General features: G+C 45.7%; 3 protein-coding genes across 5 annotated transcripts; 2 read left to right on the top strand and 1 right to left on the bottom strand.

Annotated features, from left to right (window-relative positions):
• The first annotated feature begins 537 nt into the window (after positions 1-537).
• LOC120703280 (BTB/POZ domain-containing protein At2g04740-like) lies at positions 538-3,648 on the top strand. Its single transcript, XM_039987306.1, has 5 exons — positions 538-1,150; positions 1,932-2,679; positions 2,768-2,804; positions 2,906-3,039; positions 3,128-3,648. The coding sequence occupies exons 1-5, from the start codon at positions 655-657 to the stop codon at positions 3,468-3,470; spliced, it is 1,758 nt and encodes a 585-aa protein (XP_039843240.1). The 5' UTR covers positions 538-654; the 3' UTR covers positions 3,471-3,648.
• A 208-nt stretch (positions 3,649-3,856) lies between these two features.
• Positions 3,857-6,605, bottom strand: LOC120703281 (rho GDP-dissociation inhibitor 1-like). Its single transcript, XM_039987307.1, has 5 exons — positions 5,887-6,605; positions 5,536-5,602; positions 4,609-4,827; positions 4,371-4,495; positions 3,857-4,284 (listed from the first exon to the last, which is right to left on the bottom strand). The coding sequence occupies exons 1-5, from the start codon at positions 6,160-6,162 to the stop codon at positions 4,207-4,209; spliced, it is 765 nt and encodes a 254-aa protein (XP_039843241.1). The 5' UTR covers positions 6,163-6,605; the 3' UTR covers positions 3,857-4,206.
• A 5,093-nt stretch (positions 6,606-11,698) lies between these two features.
• Positions 11,699-15,020, top strand: LOC120703279 (sodium/hydrogen exchanger 4-like). 3 transcript variants are annotated; one of them, XR_005686858.1, is made up of 14 exons: positions 11,699-11,903; positions 12,017-12,135; positions 12,238-12,335; positions 12,449-12,508; positions 12,590-12,636; positions 12,729-12,923; positions 13,049-13,095; positions 13,176-13,242; positions 13,329-13,429; positions 13,553-13,654; positions 13,786-13,927; positions 14,058-14,120; positions 14,212-14,282; positions 14,376-14,718. XR_005686858.1 is itself a non-coding variant. In XM_039987303.1 (14 exons), exons 1-14 carry the CDS (start codon positions 11,730-11,732, stop codon positions 14,658-14,660), a joined length of 1,584 nt encoding a protein of 527 aa, XP_039843237.1. In that variant the 5' UTR covers positions 11,699-11,729; the 3' UTR covers positions 14,661-15,020. The 3 variants fall into 3 exon arrangements, 2 of the variants coding, with proteins under 2 accessions (XP_039843237.1, XP_039843238.1); XM_039987303.1 differs by having other exon boundaries at positions 14,199-14,282; positions 14,376-15,020; XM_039987304.1 differs by lacking the exon at positions 14,212-14,282 and having other exon boundaries at positions 14,376-15,020.
• Positions 15,021-16,541: the final 1,521 nt, after the last annotated feature.

The following is a 16,541-nucleotide window of genomic DNA, read 5'->3' as shown; positions in this document are numbered from 1 at the left end:
GAGCAAGTCTACTCCAGAGATGCACCACATCCTGATCCTCTCCTCCTCTTCAATCTATTTTTCTCCTTTTCTCTTGCTTATTGCTGTTGTGGGGAGGTTCTAGAGAGGGAGAGGATACTATGGAAAGATAGAGAGATGTTTAGGGAGAGGAGCTCGAAAAGGAGAGCCCTAGGTATAAGGGAGAGGGTTTCGACTTGTGTCAAGAGGTAGGCTGATTGGATGGTATCTGGTCCAATTTGGCTTGGCCCTCTACTAAAGTTTCTTTCTTCAAAATATTATGATATTATAATTTGCTTTCAACCGGTGGAGAATGGAGGTGAACCAGAGAAGAATGAAGCTGAATGCGAGAGGAGCAATAGTCATTTTAGCGTCAGTTGGTAGCTACTCAAATTAATGGGACAGGTAAAAGAAAATTTAATTTAAAATATAGAAAAAAATTGACACAAAAAATATAGAAAAATTTTATAAAATTTCAATGATACGTATATCATTTCAATCCTTTACGATGGCAATGGTAAAGGACTCGAAATCTGTCCTCCGGCGCCGGCCCTCCCGTGTCCCGTCCGCAGATATTTTGCGCGCACCAGGTTCCGCTGGCTCTTCCCCTACCGTCCCTCATCGCCGCCGGCCGCCGCGCCGCCAATTCCGACAGCCATGGACTCGGATCCTGACGTCGAGCTCCGTGGCCTCGACATCGACGTCGAACTCGATCCGGAGGACCTCCAGCCGTCGGTGCCCCTCAAGAAGGTCCCCGGCGGCGACCTCTTCGAGGCGGCGCGGGCGGGGGACTGCGACCGCCTCGCCCTCCTCCTCGAGGCCGGCGCCAATGTCAACGCGCGCGACCGCTGGGACTCCGTCGCGCTCTACTACGCCTGCCTCGCGGGCCACGCCGAGGCCGCGCGGATGCTGCTCGAGGCCGGCGCCGTCTGCGCCGAGCGCACCTTCGACGGCGACCGCTGCCACTACGCCGCGCTCAACCTGCGCCTCCGCTGGCTGCTCAAGTCGTTCGAGGCCAGGCCGCCGCCGCTCGCGCCGCTGCCGGCCGCGCTCCGGGCGACGTTCCTCGCCTGCCCCGCCAACCGCGCCGCCTTCCTCGAGATGCTCCAGGGGAGCGCCGGCGCCGAAGCTGCCGCCCTCGCCGCGGCCGCCGGTGAGTGTTGTTTGCTCACGTTTCATTGATTCCTTGTCCTTGCAATATATTGATGTCAAGTGGACTGATTGTATTGGTAATTGGCTCATTATTCCGTGGATCATAGCAAGGATTAAATTTTTGTGAGGTTCTTATTGCAAGCCTTGATCTCGTTTCTATGCCAATGCCACTAAGATTATTGTCAATGGAGACCATCTTTGGTTTTAATTAGTATGCTTGCCTGCTGAAATGGAGCATGTGCAATTAGTTCATGTTGCTGTATGCGAAGGCTAATTTGATATATTGTTGTGTATTTTTTTCTGAAATAACGGATCCAGCATAGTGGAGATAAGTCTGGAAGTGACTTTGCTTGCTCGTTCTTGGGCTATATTGATCACAAGTAGAAAGATTTGAATTTATGGTGCAGTTCAGAATTTGGGATTTGGGGGTTCTTCAAATAGGATTTCCAATTTGGGCACCACTCCACTTGTAATAATTGTAAGGGTACTTAGTAACTTTAAATTTGACTTGTTAGCTGTCCATTTCATGTATGTGTCAATGCCAATCTAAGATTACTATGAGTAGAGATTATCTGATTTCTGAAGAAAAAAAATCTGAATCATGTGTGCTTTGCCTATTGAAGTGCATAATGCATAATCAATTCATCTAGCTATATGCAAAATGCCAGTAAAAGGTAATACCTGCTTCAGTTGTTTCATGCAGTACAATGTGCAAAATGTTGAATGCTCACTTTGTTTTATTACATATAGAAGATGTGTTAACATATATACTGAATATGCAGGATTTGGGCCAAAGGATGATCCATCAAGTGCTTGCCTTTTCCCTCCTGATATTACATTCTACGTGGATGGTAAACCTGTTGAAGCTCACCACATCATCCTTTGTGCTCGATCTCCTTTCTTTGAAAAGAAGTTCAAGACAGACTGGAAAGACAGGAAGGAAGTGAGATTTTCTAACCAAAAGTTGTATTATGGTGCCTTATACAGCCTCATCCATTTCTTCTATTCTGATAGACTCGAGGTAGCTGTGGACGACATGGAAAATTTGGCGCGGGCGTGCAAAGTTTGCAAGTGTGAGGAGTTGCAAAAGATTTTGGATAATGAAGTTGCGCATCAGAAGTATGCAGAGTACAAGTCAGCGAGAGAATTAGATTTGGACAATTCACAGAAACGATTCATTTTACAAGCGCAGTCCTTGCCTGAGGAAGATCGCCTTCCATCAGCATTGCAGCGTATTCTGCAGTCTTGTCTAGCTAACTCAAGAGAAGAAGGCTATGATAGCGAGGAATCAAATGAAATGCCCAAAAACATGGAGGAGGATCTTGCTGATCTTTATATAAAAGTAGGTGACAAGGTTTTCCATTGTCATCAGGTGATTTTGGCCTCAAGGTCAGAGTACTTCAGAGCCAGGCTAGCTCGAACTGTTGATTTTCTTGAAGGTAACTGTGGATTTCAAGCAGCTCAGAACCTTCTACTTCTTGAGGAGCATGACTTGAGTGCAGAAGCATTTGAAAAGATGCTGGAATACATGTATGATCTGATTATAGTTTGCATGCTTCACCACTATTTTTGTTGTTATTGCTATTTTCTAGCTTACTTAATCCTGTGTTACTTTTAGGTATACTGATAAGCTAGAGCATTTGGATCCTGATCAGGTAAGATATACAAAAATTGAGTTTATTACCTCTCATTGTAATAAATGCCAATATAGTTGCCCCCTTTTTTGGTTAACAAAATTCAAGTACAACTATTGCAGGCTGAAGAACTATTTGATGTTGCATCAAGATACTTGTTGTTTCCCCTTAAGCGGGTCGTAGCTGATATGCTGTTGCCACATCTTGAACATGCTTCACTGGCAGAATTGTGCCGCTGGCTGATGCTTTCAGACATGTATGTGTGCACACTATTCTCGATGCTAGTTGTCGTGCATAGATTATTTAGTGTGTTACTCAATGTCAGATTTTGCTCCTGAACACAGATATGGTGTCATGAAAATAAGGGAGTACATCTTGGATATTATCGCCTGCAACTTCGAGATGTTCGCAGCCACTCGGGAGTTCCGGGCCTTGCTCTTGACACTCCCACCACCATCCGGAGACGACTCATTGCGGACAACTCGTCCCAGTGCACCTGGGAGTGCAGGAAATACTGACCAAGGCAACATTCTTGATGATTTGCGTGAGAAGTGGCTAGAAGCAGAGGGAGCTGAGCTTGATGAGAGGGATGAGAGTGCAGCTCTGTTTGATAAGCGGCTGGAGATGCTTATGCTTGTTGCGGAGAAAGAAGCTGTTGATGAAGAGCTTGAGTTCAGTGAGGACTAGTGGCTTGTGTAGCTGTTGATGAAGACGCTCTGTTTTGTAGTCTTTACAGGAGACGTTTAGGTTTTGTGCGTTACCCCGTACAAGTTTATCTTTTGTTGTATGAACATCAAACAGATCAGTTGTGAACGAAATTTAATATCTAGAGAGCAAACGTAGTATCAACAATTACCTTGTCTTAGTATTGTTGCATATAATCTGAAGTCTGAAACAGGTCCTAGATTATACTAGAATTTTAGCATCTGGTTACATGCAGTCTAAAAATTGAAGTTCATTGCTTTGTTGCCCAAGTCCTGCACGTGAACCATCTTCTTGAAATTCCTTTTTGTCATCTGTTGGAGAATAATAGAAAGTTGTTTCTTCTTGGTCATAAGATGAAAAATCCATAATGGTGAGTAAAGTTGTTTTCCTATTTCAGTTTGATGTGAATTAATTGGATGAACCAGGGCCTATCTTGTAGTTCGAGATGTATGAAAACCGTCAAACTGTTTCTAGAAGAAAATGGCTACAACAGTACAGCTTCTGCGACAAAACATCCAAGGCGCACTACCCAGAACTGAAAGAACCGAACAGAAGCTACCAGCTGACTAGCAGAGCTGTAATCGAACACACATCAGAGTTTGTCATCAAGTTATTAAGCCATGGCAACAGCTTGGGACCTCGAGAAGACGAGAACCAAAGCTTGTACCCCCAATAAAAGCAGATCAATCAGTCAGGGATTGAAAAAGCACGCTGCTCATCAGCTTGACGGCCAATCCCGTCGGATGTCAAAGGTGTAGTTCATCTCCAGGTAGCACTTGCGATCGTCGTCGAGAAACTGAAGTAGAAAAAAGAAAAAATTATGGTTCATTGACATCCGAATCATGCAGCTGAAGTGAACAATGTTGCAGGAAGGTTGTTTACTTTTGTTCTTGCAGAGTATGATCCCCGGGCAAAGATCCCCGACGGGGTGGTCTCCTCGGGCGTCAGGTAGGTGTAGGGCTCGGTCTGGGGGCTGAAGGTGCCCAGCATCTCCTTGGTGCTGTCCACTGTGCAAGAAGCAATTTCATTAGAACATGTCAACAAACCCAACAATCCATGGTGCATCCATGGTGGGAAAAAATGCAGCGCCTAGAGGACTAGCAGGAGGGTGTGCAGTTACCCCTGATGCCGGTCTTCCAGACGGTGTTGGTGTAGCGGAGGCCGGAGACGATGTTGCCGGCGACGGCGAAGGTGAACTTGAGCCTGTATGCGCTGCCCTCCTTGAGCGTGAACCAGGGCTCCTTGCTCTTGGGCTCCGGCGGCAGCGGCAGCACCATGTCCGGCCGGCCGGGGGACAGGATGGACAGGCCCGTGATCTTCACGTCCGGCTCCAGCGTCTCTGCAGTTTGGTTGGTGCCAAACCATGAGGTCAATTTGGAACGGGAATTTGCCCAAATGTTTGCAAGTTCAGGCAGGATGGAATCATGAACAGTTTCTGACTTCTGAGGGTGGATATGAGAAGTGCTCTGTTAGGAGAAAGACACACTGTATGATCAATTATGCTGCGTGCTCTCGTCCTCCACGGTTGGGGGAGACACTGTATCATTGTCCTTCACAGCTTTTGAGGACACTGCCATTGACCACTACACCAACGGAGTAGGAGCATCATAGAGATAAACTAAAGCACAGCATGAGATACCTAGGCAGCAGGCCATGGATGCATGCAAGAAAGATGCCGCAGCAAAGTGCCGACCGGTGGCATTTGTGCAACCTTTCCTGGCTGCTAGGACTCGTCTTGTTTGTTCCCCGGCTGCTAGGACTCGTCTTGTTTCCTTTCCTAAACTTTTTAGGAAAAAAGTGGATACTGGTGAGAACGAAGGTCAAGGGTCGTGATACAAGAAACACAGAGACAGATGAGGGCCGCCAGAAGCCAACGGGCGCGTACTCACGCACGGCACGGTGCAAATTCAAGTCGCGAACTGACGTGCATCCTGTGCGCTACGGCGGTCTACGGATGATGACGCTTCACGCAACAAACACAAACGAGCAGACAAAAAAAGTGGTTTGAATCGACAGCTTGGGGCTGAAAAGCTGCTACTGTTTTTACCTCCGACGGAGCTCAAATCCACGCTGCCCAGGAGCTGCTCCTTCCATCGCCTCAGGCTCTCGTCGTCCTGCCCGTCAGCAACGAAAACAAAAACAGCAGCAGCAGCAGCTTAGCGAGCGGTTAATAAGAACGGTAATTGAGCAGCAGCGACCAGAAACAGAGGAATCAAGAGGAGGAGAAATGGTAACTGCTAAAGCATTCACTGCTGCCAAAAAAGGTAATTAAGCATTGGCCTCAAATGGAGTAAGAAACTACTAAAGCTGAGCAGGAGCGGATTAGGAAACTGCAGGTAAGGATCAAGACGCGAGCTGCAGCTGCTGAGCAATCGAGGCGTTTCGTCCTCGCGCTCACCTTGTCCTTGTCGAGCTGCTCCCTGATGCTGACCCTGGGGCCGAGCTCGACGCCGTCCTTGGCCTCCGCCGCCGCCTCCTCGTCGTCGTCGTCCTCCTCCGTCTCCTCCTCGGTGGCGGTGCTGGCGCACAGCGACGCCTCTCTGAGCTTCCGGTCCACCGCGGCGGCGGCGGAGCTGCACCCCTCCCTCCCCTGCGGCGGAAGCCGCGGCTGCTCCACCTCCTCCTCGGGCTTGGCGGGGCAAGAAGAGGCTGCGCTCACGGCGGCCGACGACATCGCGCCGAGAGCAGCGGCGGTGGATTTCGCTCTGACGAGCTGCCGCGAATGAATCGCAGAGAGAGAGAGAGAGAAGGGCGCAAAGGATCCAAAAAGAGAAGGCCTGTCCGTGTCTGGTCGGGAGCGCAGGAATGGAGGTGGCCAGGGGGCTGCAGGAGGGAGGAGGGAGAAGAAGACTACTAGAAGAGAATGGCCTGGAAGGAAGCAGGTGGCCGGGGAACGTGACGGCCACTAATGGAATTCCAGCACTGCCGTTTCAGGAGCCGGGACCGGGTTGTTAAAGCAGCTTGTCGAGCAGCGAGTCACGCTCAGGCGGAGGGGTTCCTTCCTGCCATTTGCAAGATGCGGAGCTCACTCCCCGTTCTTGACGCTAACGCGATGAAGGAGATTCGAGCACGAAGCCGCGCAGGGGAAAGACGCCACGCATGGGTGCTCCGTGCGATCATGATGGCTGGCTGGCTGCTTGTATAAACTTAACTCCTACTCATGTGCATTATTAGTGCTTGATTTCATTTTCATAGAGGGAAAGAAAGAAAAAGGAGCGAAATGACAAAACGCATAAGGTTGTGTGACGCGTTGGGTAAACGAGCGTGAAACAAGCACTCGCAAAGTACCCCCTCCGATTAAAAATTTAGATCGTTTCAACTTTTCTTTTTTCAAAATAAAAGCTAAGAGCACTGCCGTATCATCATTTAAGAAGAAGTTAAGGAAAACAAGACCAAACCGCACAACACCTCCGTTAATTAATTAGAAAAAACTGAGCATAAACCCCACACAGAGTGGTTGCAAATCTAGCTATTTTGGAAGTTCATCCTTCCCGAACGTAGCATATAACTTTCAGTTGTACTACGCTCTTCAAGTGTGCTTCTACCCCCTACTCCTCCTTACCATGGCAAGTTCTTGGGAAATAACTCCGATGGAGAAAAAAAAAAGGAAGGGGTACGAGGCCCTCCTGGCCCAACCCTAAACACTTTAAGATCCTTTTTCAAACCCGCTATGCTCCCATTTCGTGTCAAGAGATAGATAAATAGATGCATCCCATTGCACTGATTGAGAGCGCTCGTAGTGACTTGGGGGGGGGGGAGTCAAAGATCAAGAAATGGCTTATTTATATGAACTAACAGTAAGAACTTTTCATACTGGTAGAGTATGCACAGGGGGTACTGCCGACCTTGTACAATCCTTCTCGAATGGAAAAATCCAATTAAATGAGGATTTGTTTCACCCCGCATGTACCCGTCGTGGACAAGCTGCTTTTCTATGCTATATAGACTTGCATGTAACTATTCAGAGTCAGGATATTCTACATAGTGTGAATATTCCGTTAAAAAGCTTGATCAATATGTAGAATCCAAACAAATAATTGCAGAAATTCATGCTAGAACGTCCACTTTGCATTTTTAAGAAAATATACAAAATCATATTTGTTCCGAATCTAACGGTAAGCACCGCAACAAAAGATGAGCTAACTGACTAAACTAGGCCTATTGTGGGTGGAAGGCGCGCAGATTGACCCTCACAGCCACCAAAATTATAAATATGGATCTCCAAAGCAACATTTTCAAGAAGAGCACAACGTACATGGCGCCGTCGCTGCCCGTTCGACGAATCGGAAGCAGGTTTTCACCTGGAGAACTCATATTTATAGATTTTGATATTCATCTAGATATATATTATATATCAAAGTACATAGCAAATACTATGAACTAAAAAAATAGAAGTTAATAGAAATCCAGCAATCTCTACCGGGTTTATTTTTCAAAAAAAAAAGAGAAATGGCCTGCCATGCACAGCAGTACCTGACGTGGGACGGTAAGGATTAAAAGGGCGCTTGGTGCCAATTGAAGTTGAAGGAGGCTTCTTTGACATTGAATGTCTTCACGGGCAGAGCGCCGCATGCTTGGTGTCGTTGGTAGCTGTTGCTGCTGTAGCCATCTGAATTCCATCCCTCAAAAGAAAAGAGCCATTCTGAGCATCTGAAACTCAAATACTACTACTACTATTGCTATTGCTATTGCTATTGCTATTGCCTACGTCTTGCGTTCCAGTCAACTAGTGCTTTTGCTGAGGTCTTCCACTCAAAAATAATAGACGAGGCGGTGGTCCAGTTTTCTAGAATGGACGACCTGTATGTATATCTGCTTCTCAACCACTGAGCCACCCATCTCCGATCCATACAACAAACGGTAGAATACAACCGGAAGGCCGGAAGACAAGTATTTTTCATCTCCATAGTCAAAAGGCTACATGTGGGTTCATCAACTGGTTCTACTCCCTCCATTCTAAATTATAAGTCATTTCAAGAATTTTGAAGAGTCAAACCATCTTAAAGTTTGACCAAAATTATAGAGAAAAATATAAAGATTTATGACATCAAATAGGTGCACTATATATGAAAATATAGCTAACAAAAAATCTAATGATACTTAATTGATATCATAAATGTTATTATTTTATCGTATAAATTTGGTCAAATTTGAAAAACTTTGACTCTCCAAGATTCTTGGAATGACTTATAATTTAGAATAGATGGAGTACATAATCTTTTGTGCCGGGGCTGGGAGCTATTCGACTTATTTCTTTTCTTTTCCTCAAACAACTACACGGTGCTCCAACTAGCTTTAATTTCTTGGGAGGGAGAGAAGAAAGGGGTTGCTAAACAAAAGCCAGTAATCAAGTCGAGTTTTTTTTTCTGTGCCACTTCACGCTGATGCTGAAAACACTTGATCACATCATGCAAGGTCAGCATCGTTACGCGCCAAGTGCATGTGGGACCAATTTGTCACAACCACCTACTTCCACATTCGTTTCCTCCCCCCCACGGCCATGTCACTCAACCGGCATGAAATACTTTTTATTAAATCAACATCGATGCCCGCATCGCCTTCCTTCCCTGGCAACACTGGCGGGGGCATCTATTCGTTGCTGCCAACGATTGGAATTCATCCAATCGCAGCAACCGAGCACCCCTGCCTTCCTCCGCCTACCTCAGCTCTGGCGTAGCCTCCGACGCCGTCCTCCACCGCTAATCACCTCTTATCTGAGCTTCCCTGCCCCCGATCCGTAGCCCACCGGATGTCAAGCCGGCCGGGGGCGCCCCGGCTGCCGCCACCCGCAACCCGCCCCCGCCATCTATCATCTCTTCCCATGCCCCTCTTCTAAGGCCTCCGGTGACCATCGGCCCCCCGGCAGCTCGACCCTCCTGAAGTCCGGCCGCCGGAGCTCACCGGGGAAGATGCACAGTGCATGTGCGACGTGGCGAGCTCTACTCGCATCGCATATGCGATGAATAGATTTTTCGACATTGACAGCTAGCATCTCTGTTGGTGCCTTCCAAGACCCACCCATCCTCTCCATGGCCGCGCTGCCACCAGACCTGACTGTCGAAAGCACGTGCAGTGGCAAGGACGGTGGCGGTGAGGCAATTCGTTTCTTTCTTCTATCTCGTACCAATTTTTCTGCATGCAGGTGGGACTGCCCGAGCTGGCCTGCTCCAGCGCGTTGGCGGGGACATATCTGATGCAGCCGCAGCCAGATCTACCTCCTCCCACTACGGATCTAAGGCAGTGAGACCTGCTTCATGTGCGCCGGCGACAAGTTATTGCATGCACGGTTGTTGTAGGGCCACCATCGCCAAGCCCTAGCAGGGTTTTTTTTACGCGGAAGCCCTAGTAGGGTTGGCGTCGTGTGCTAGTGCAGCTTGAGGTGTACACAGTGGTGAATCTAGCGCGCACACGTAGAGGGGGCTCATCTCCCATTTGTTCTTCTTCTTCCTCAACCCTTTCTCTTCATTCTTTCATCCAAAAAATGGATGGGGCTTAGGGGGTATCCATTTCTCTTCATTCTTTCATCCAAAAAATGGATGGGGGCTTAGGGGGTATCCATTTATCTTAGGGAGGTAGGGGGGCTTGATCCCCCCTCGGGATCCGCCCCTGGGTGTACACCACCGCCTCGGCCACCGGGTGCGCCCTCCGATGCGGCACGGCTGCCATTTTTTTAATCCGCATTTGAAGTTGAGTTTGAGAACTCATGTATTTTTTAATTATATGTATCAACCGATTGAATATAGACGCCGGTTATTTTTTATTAAAAATATTAACTACAAAATGACTTGCTCGAGTGATATTGTCAACCGACCTGTGCAATGGGATGATGAACCGATGCATCGGTCTTCACCCACGTTGTGGATTGTCCTAGAGCAACACAATAATCTATCCCACGGGGGGCTTAATTTCTATGGATTCTTCTGAGACATAATGTTCTAGGTTTTTCACTAGGAAGACATATTGTGCTTGTATCAAAAATCAATTATCCAAAGAGCCGGAACACCAAATAGTCCCATGCTCTCAATGCAAGAATCAAACTCTTGAAAACCACATCCAGAAACAAATTGAGGAAAGGCCACAACCAAAAAAAAAAGATGGCACCTCTAAAAAGAGGTTTAAATGTTATAAGAAAATATTTTCTTTCACAGGAAAATATAGGCCTAACACCCCCTTCATCAAACCTTCAGATCTAGCAACTGGAATATATACCTTCAGATCTAGCAAGTGGAATATATGTCCGCTGAGATCCAATTATAAATACCTAATGGCTTAGACAGGATGCATGTAACTTTTAGGAGAATTTTTTTGAATGATTGAAAAAAATAAGAGCCGTACATTTGATAGAATCGAATGGTGATCAAGGTAGAAAGTACCTAGACTAAAGTACCCGGTGGTACAAAAATGTAGAACTAAAGAGAAATTTTATAATGATTGAAAAAAATAGGAGCCGTCTATCTGATTAAATCCTATGGTGCCGAAAGTAGGAAGTATCCAGAAGTACCTAGGATAAAGTACCTGGTACTTCCAAAATGTGGGACCAAGTACCGAAAATAGTGGGACCAAGTACTAATTTAATTTAATTTAATTTCCGTAGATCAACGGTCAGAAAAAAATTCAAGGGAATAAGTACCTGAAAGTACCTTTGGTACTTTACAATCATTATAAAAGAGCTCAAAATTAAATACCAAAAACTGGAACCGAATACTAATTTAATTTAATTTTATAAATATGATCAACTGCTAGAAAAAATTTTAAGATAAAATTATTTGAAAGTATCCATTGAAACTTTACAATTGTTATAAGAAAACTATATACTTATCGATAACTCTATTTTTTTACAATACATTCTACTATAAATGGTGTTCAAATCTGCCTCTCGAAGAGTACGGGAGGCTAAACGGCATGAAACTTGTGAAAAGCAAAAGATGAACTAAAAAAAATAAACAACCAAAATCCGCTTTAAACTTTTTGGAGCCCAAAAATTTTTGACGGCCCAAACATGCGGGCCCGGGAGGGTGTACCAACACATCAGCGGCGGCAGGATTCCTCGCACACACGTGTCTCCTGGGATCCAGCACCACGCAGGCACGGCCCCTCGACGCGCCCCCGCGTGCCGCCGTGACGTGCACCGCCGTTTCCGAGGCCGCCCCCCGCTACGCGCCAAAATCCTCCGTCACGCGGCGGCAGCAAAAGCAGGGAGGCGAGCAGAGGGCATGGCCGAGACGCAGGGAGATAGAATCGATGTCGGCGGCGGCGTGGGGGGAGGCGCTGGCGGCGGTGGGCGGGACGGCGGGGAGCAGCACCACGGTGGTGTCCATCTGCGTGTTCACGGCGGTGCTGTGCCTGTGCCTCGTCGCCGGCCACCTCCTCGAGGAGAACAAGTGGGTCAACGAGTCCATCACCGCGCTCATCATCGTACGCCCGACCAATTCATCACTCAGTACTATTAATTCAGTCTTTTATTTTTTGGTCAACAACTATTCTGTAGTTACTATTACTTGCATGATTTTACTCCTTTTTTTTGGCAGGGGTGCCTCATTGGAGCGATCATATTTCTGCTCACCAAAGGGAAGCAATCGCACATCCTGAGGTTCGATGAGCAGCTCTTCTTCATCTACGTGCTTCCACCCATAATCTTCAATGCCGGGTATGCGTGTTTCTGCTGCTGCGGCATCATAATGGTTGCCTGATTGAGGGTCTGAACTTTCTGACAAATCTGGTGATGTGGACATGGTTTCTGTCTGCACAGGTTTCAGGTCAAGAAGAAGCAGTTCTTCCACAACTTCATGACCATCATGTCTTTCGGGGTATTCGGTGTTTTCATTTCGGTTGCAATAGTTTCCGCAGGTAGGTTTGGCGATTCTCAAGCTTCTTCTGCATATAGGTCACATTTTCGTTCAGAGCATATGGCTACTAAAAATTTTCGGCCCCATCGAATAAATTGTACTTATTGTTATCAGGCTGCTACTGGCTCTTCCCGAAAGTTGGATTTGGAGAACTTGACGCATCAGATTATCTAGGTTTGCCTTCCCTTATTTGTATTGTTTCTAACTTTCCTCGTCCTCGCTTGTAATTAGTACTGAACCCATTGACAATTGCAGCTTTGGGAGCCATATTCTCTTCAACAGATACCGTGTGCACATTGCAGGTCTGCTACATGCCGCATTCTGAATTGCCACATCTTCCTAGTACTTGTTCAGCTTCTTCCATCTGTTTTTCATATATGGAGCCCAAACACAGGTCATAAACCAAGATGAGACACCAAGGTTGTACAGCCTGGTGTTTGGAGAAGGAGTCGTCAATGATGCAACAGCAGTTGTTCTTTTCAATGCTATAAAGAATCTCAATATCAGTCAGCTCAAAGGCGGGGTTGTGCTAAAAGTCATATCTGATTTTCTCTATCTGTTCGCAACCAGCACTATCCTTGGAATCTCAGTGAGGACACGTTTTCTTCCATATCTGAATTGTTCTCTGTATTCAGTAGTCGCATAGAATTTTAATTTTAAGAATTAAACATTCCATTTCTTTTGACACCCTTAACTTATACCGTAATTTATCAGATCGGTCTATCGACTGCTTATATTCTCAAAGCTCTGTATTTGGGTAGGTGAGTAAGTTCTTAGAAATAGACTCGGTTTGTGTTCACCTTCTGTTCTTTATCTTTGAAATTCTTCCCTTAATTTTCAGGCATTCAACTGACCGAGAGGTAGCGCTGATGGCTCTCATGGCTTATTTATCATATATGCTGGCAGAGGTAAGATTATCCAATTAATACTACTAGCACCACAATAATTTCTTCCACGATTTATCTGAAGCTGATGTATGCATCCGACTTGACAGTTGCTAGACCTGAGTGGGATTTTGACTGTGTTCTTTTGCGGCATTGTCATGTCCCATTATGCATGGCACAATGTGACAGCGAACTCAAGAATCACAACAAAGTGAGAATACACTGCTTCTAAATTTATCAGAAATTGGTAACATTATTTGAGGTCAATATTTCCAGTTACTAGGAAAGCTTAAGTTGTTATGTAATATTTATTGGGTGATGGCTGGAAATGCAGGCATATATTTGCAACATTATCATTCATCGCTGAGACATTCATCTTTCTTTATGTTGGTATGGATGCCCTTGACATTGATAAGTGGAAGACATCAAAGGCAAGGTGAGCAACACAGATCACATGTCTCTGGCTTTTCCGTATCTTCTGCTGTCCTGAAGTAGCTTCTATTTATTATTTTGTATTAAGTTATCTAAAATCATATCTCAGTGACATGGTTTTGTAATTGTTTTCAGTTTTAAGACATCCATCAGTATCTTTGGTATCATCATCCTGTTTGTGTTACTTGGACGGGCTGCATTTGTTTTCCCTATATCCATTTTGTCAAATAACATGAGTGGAAGTTCTGAGAGAACGCCAATCACGTTCAAGCACCAGGTAGCATCTACACCAACAATTTTAAATTTTTCATTCCTTCAGTAGTTTTAGACTGAAATGCATATCTCAACATTCTCTATTAGACCATCATTTAAATGACACTTGAAATTCTTTACTAATTATGTCAAAGGTTGTCATTTGGTGGGCTGGGCTCATGAGAGGCGCTGTTTCGATTGCACTAGCATATAATCAGGTGCCACTTTTCTTCTATGTAATTACATCATGTATAATTCCTTGGAATGATTGATTTGTCAAACTTGCATTGTTGCAGTTCACGTTTTCAGGGGTAACATCAGATCCAGTTCATGCCACCATCATCACCAGCACAATCATTGTAGTATTTTTCACCACTCTGGTCCGTATCCCACTGAATCCAACACTACATGAATTCATATATAAGTTCATAGTCAAGACTTCAGAAAGCATCAGCATGTCCCCTTGATTTCAGGTATTTGGCTTCCTGACTAGGCCTCTCATAACTGCCATGCTCCCGCGTCACTCGAGGGCGCTGTCCAGAGGCCATAGCACTGGCAGTAACTCCCCAAAGGATGACTTCACCATGCCATTTTTCTCAACTGATGAGGACGCATCTGGCAGTGGTATCGTCTTGGAGCAAGCCAAGAGAAGCATATCTATGCTGCTAGAGAGGCCTGTCCACACGGTCCACATCTACTGGAGGAAGTTCGATGACAAGTTCATGAGGCCAATCTTCGGTGGACCGCAGTCACACTGACTGTGCATGAAGCAGAGCCAGATGCTGCCATATACATCTGGGGTTCTGAAATCAAGCGCAGATAAAGAAGGTGCGTCTATGGTGGCGATTCCCTGTTTAGTTTCACAATGCCAAATGCAGAAGGCAAAGCTTTTGGCTCGCAGCCCTGAGACTGAACCTGAAATAGAAATGTCTGGCATTAGGAAGCTGTCATATAAAACAGCTACTGTGTTTGGCAGGCTGACTCTGCTGAAAATAGTTTCTCTGAATTTTGCCTGCCTAGTTTGCTCATGGCACTGTAAAGTTTTATGACAGAATGGTTCCGAGCAACTTAAGTGCCCTCTTTATTCGGAATCAACAAACCGTCTTGTTTTCAGATTAGAGCTATAAACATCTATCAGAACCTGTAAAAACAAATAAAACAACCAAACGCAACTTGTCGTCATCTCTCATTCTCAGTAATTGATAACAACCGCCCAACTGCCCTTGGCCCGTGTTCGAACCCGTGCTACAGCAGAATTTTTCTATATTGGAACAAATGTTTTTAATGTGGACCTATATTTCTCTTCCTGCGCCAGATCAAGTTGGATCCACCTAAGCGAGATTTACAACAATTTTATTTAGGGCCTAACTTTGAAACAGGCACAGGCCTTATTATCATCGGGCTCCACCATGAAATGTGGCCACGATGTGGACACGCAGGACCGGGCAAGCAACACGTGGGAGCATGATTACCTATTGTACCCACTGCACGGGATCTCTGGAACCCACCTAATAGGACGCGCATTAACACATGTACCCACCGCACGGGACCTCTGGAACCCACCTAATAGGACGCGCAGTAACACATGTTAGCCACATCGGCCGGCTAGGCACGCACTCTACACGTGGACGGCCGAGTCCCACCTATCCAGCGGACCCCATGTTGACATATTTGATCTGCATTCTTGACACGTTGGTCGTCAGATCTGATTTAGCACACGTGGCTACCAGGTAAACATGTTGGACCAGTCATTTTGCGTCTAGAAATACTTTGAAAATATATCTATTTTGATTCTGGAAACATTATTGTATCGATTTACAATTTAGTCAACAAAAACACCTAACCATTTTCTATTGATTTATATTAATAACAGAAATCATACTTATAAGTTATAAGTTACTGTGCCTCGGGGGCGGAGCCGGAGGCCCTAGTATAGCAAGGTTTGGCACACAAATATCTGTAAGACCCTGTTTGGTTCTGACAGCTTTTTTTAACCCATGTCTCATTAAAAAGAATCTTACTATTTAAAAGTATAAAATAATATTTTTTTATAATTTTTTTTGACAAATAGGTGCTAATTCGTGAGACGAATTTAATGAGTCTAATTAATTCACGATTTACTACAGTGATGCTACTGTAACAATTCGCTAATTATGGATTAGTATACCTCATTAAATTCGTTTCGCAGTTTAACCCCGAGGTTCTGCAATTAGTATTTAATACTTCTAAATACTGAGATTCTCTTTGACGTGACATGGTCTAAAATCTAGCCCCTGAATCCAAACAACTCCTAAACTCTTTCCTGTCACCCTGATTAATGCACTTCCGACCTCAACGACAACACAAATGCAAGGAAGAAGACGCGCCATGGCCTCACTGACCCACCTAGCCACTTCTTCGGCTCTGCCCCTCCCACTCTTGCATCCTGAATCAGCCCGCGACGCGAATCGTCGCAACCAAAACGAGGACTCCCACGTGACGCGAATTGCAATGAGCGCAAGCAGCAGGCAAGCCGCACTCAAGCGCAGCGTCGCAATAGCCGGTCGCCAGTGTGGACGACCAACCATGCATCTAGGTTCAGTTGTCCAAGAGAACCTGTAGCAATGGAGTGAGTTGGGTAGCGATTAAGAATTCAGGAC

The sequence above is a fragment of the Panicum virgatum genome, chromosome 4K (genome assembly GCF_016808335.1).
Source record: "Panicum virgatum strain AP13 chromosome 4K, P.virgatum_v5, whole genome shotgun sequence".
Taxonomy (NCBI): Eukaryota; Viridiplantae; Streptophyta; class Magnoliopsida; order Poales; family Poaceae; genus Panicum; species Panicum virgatum.
Note: the sequence above shows the minus strand (reverse complement) of the source record. Positions and strands in the feature narration are given on the sequence as shown.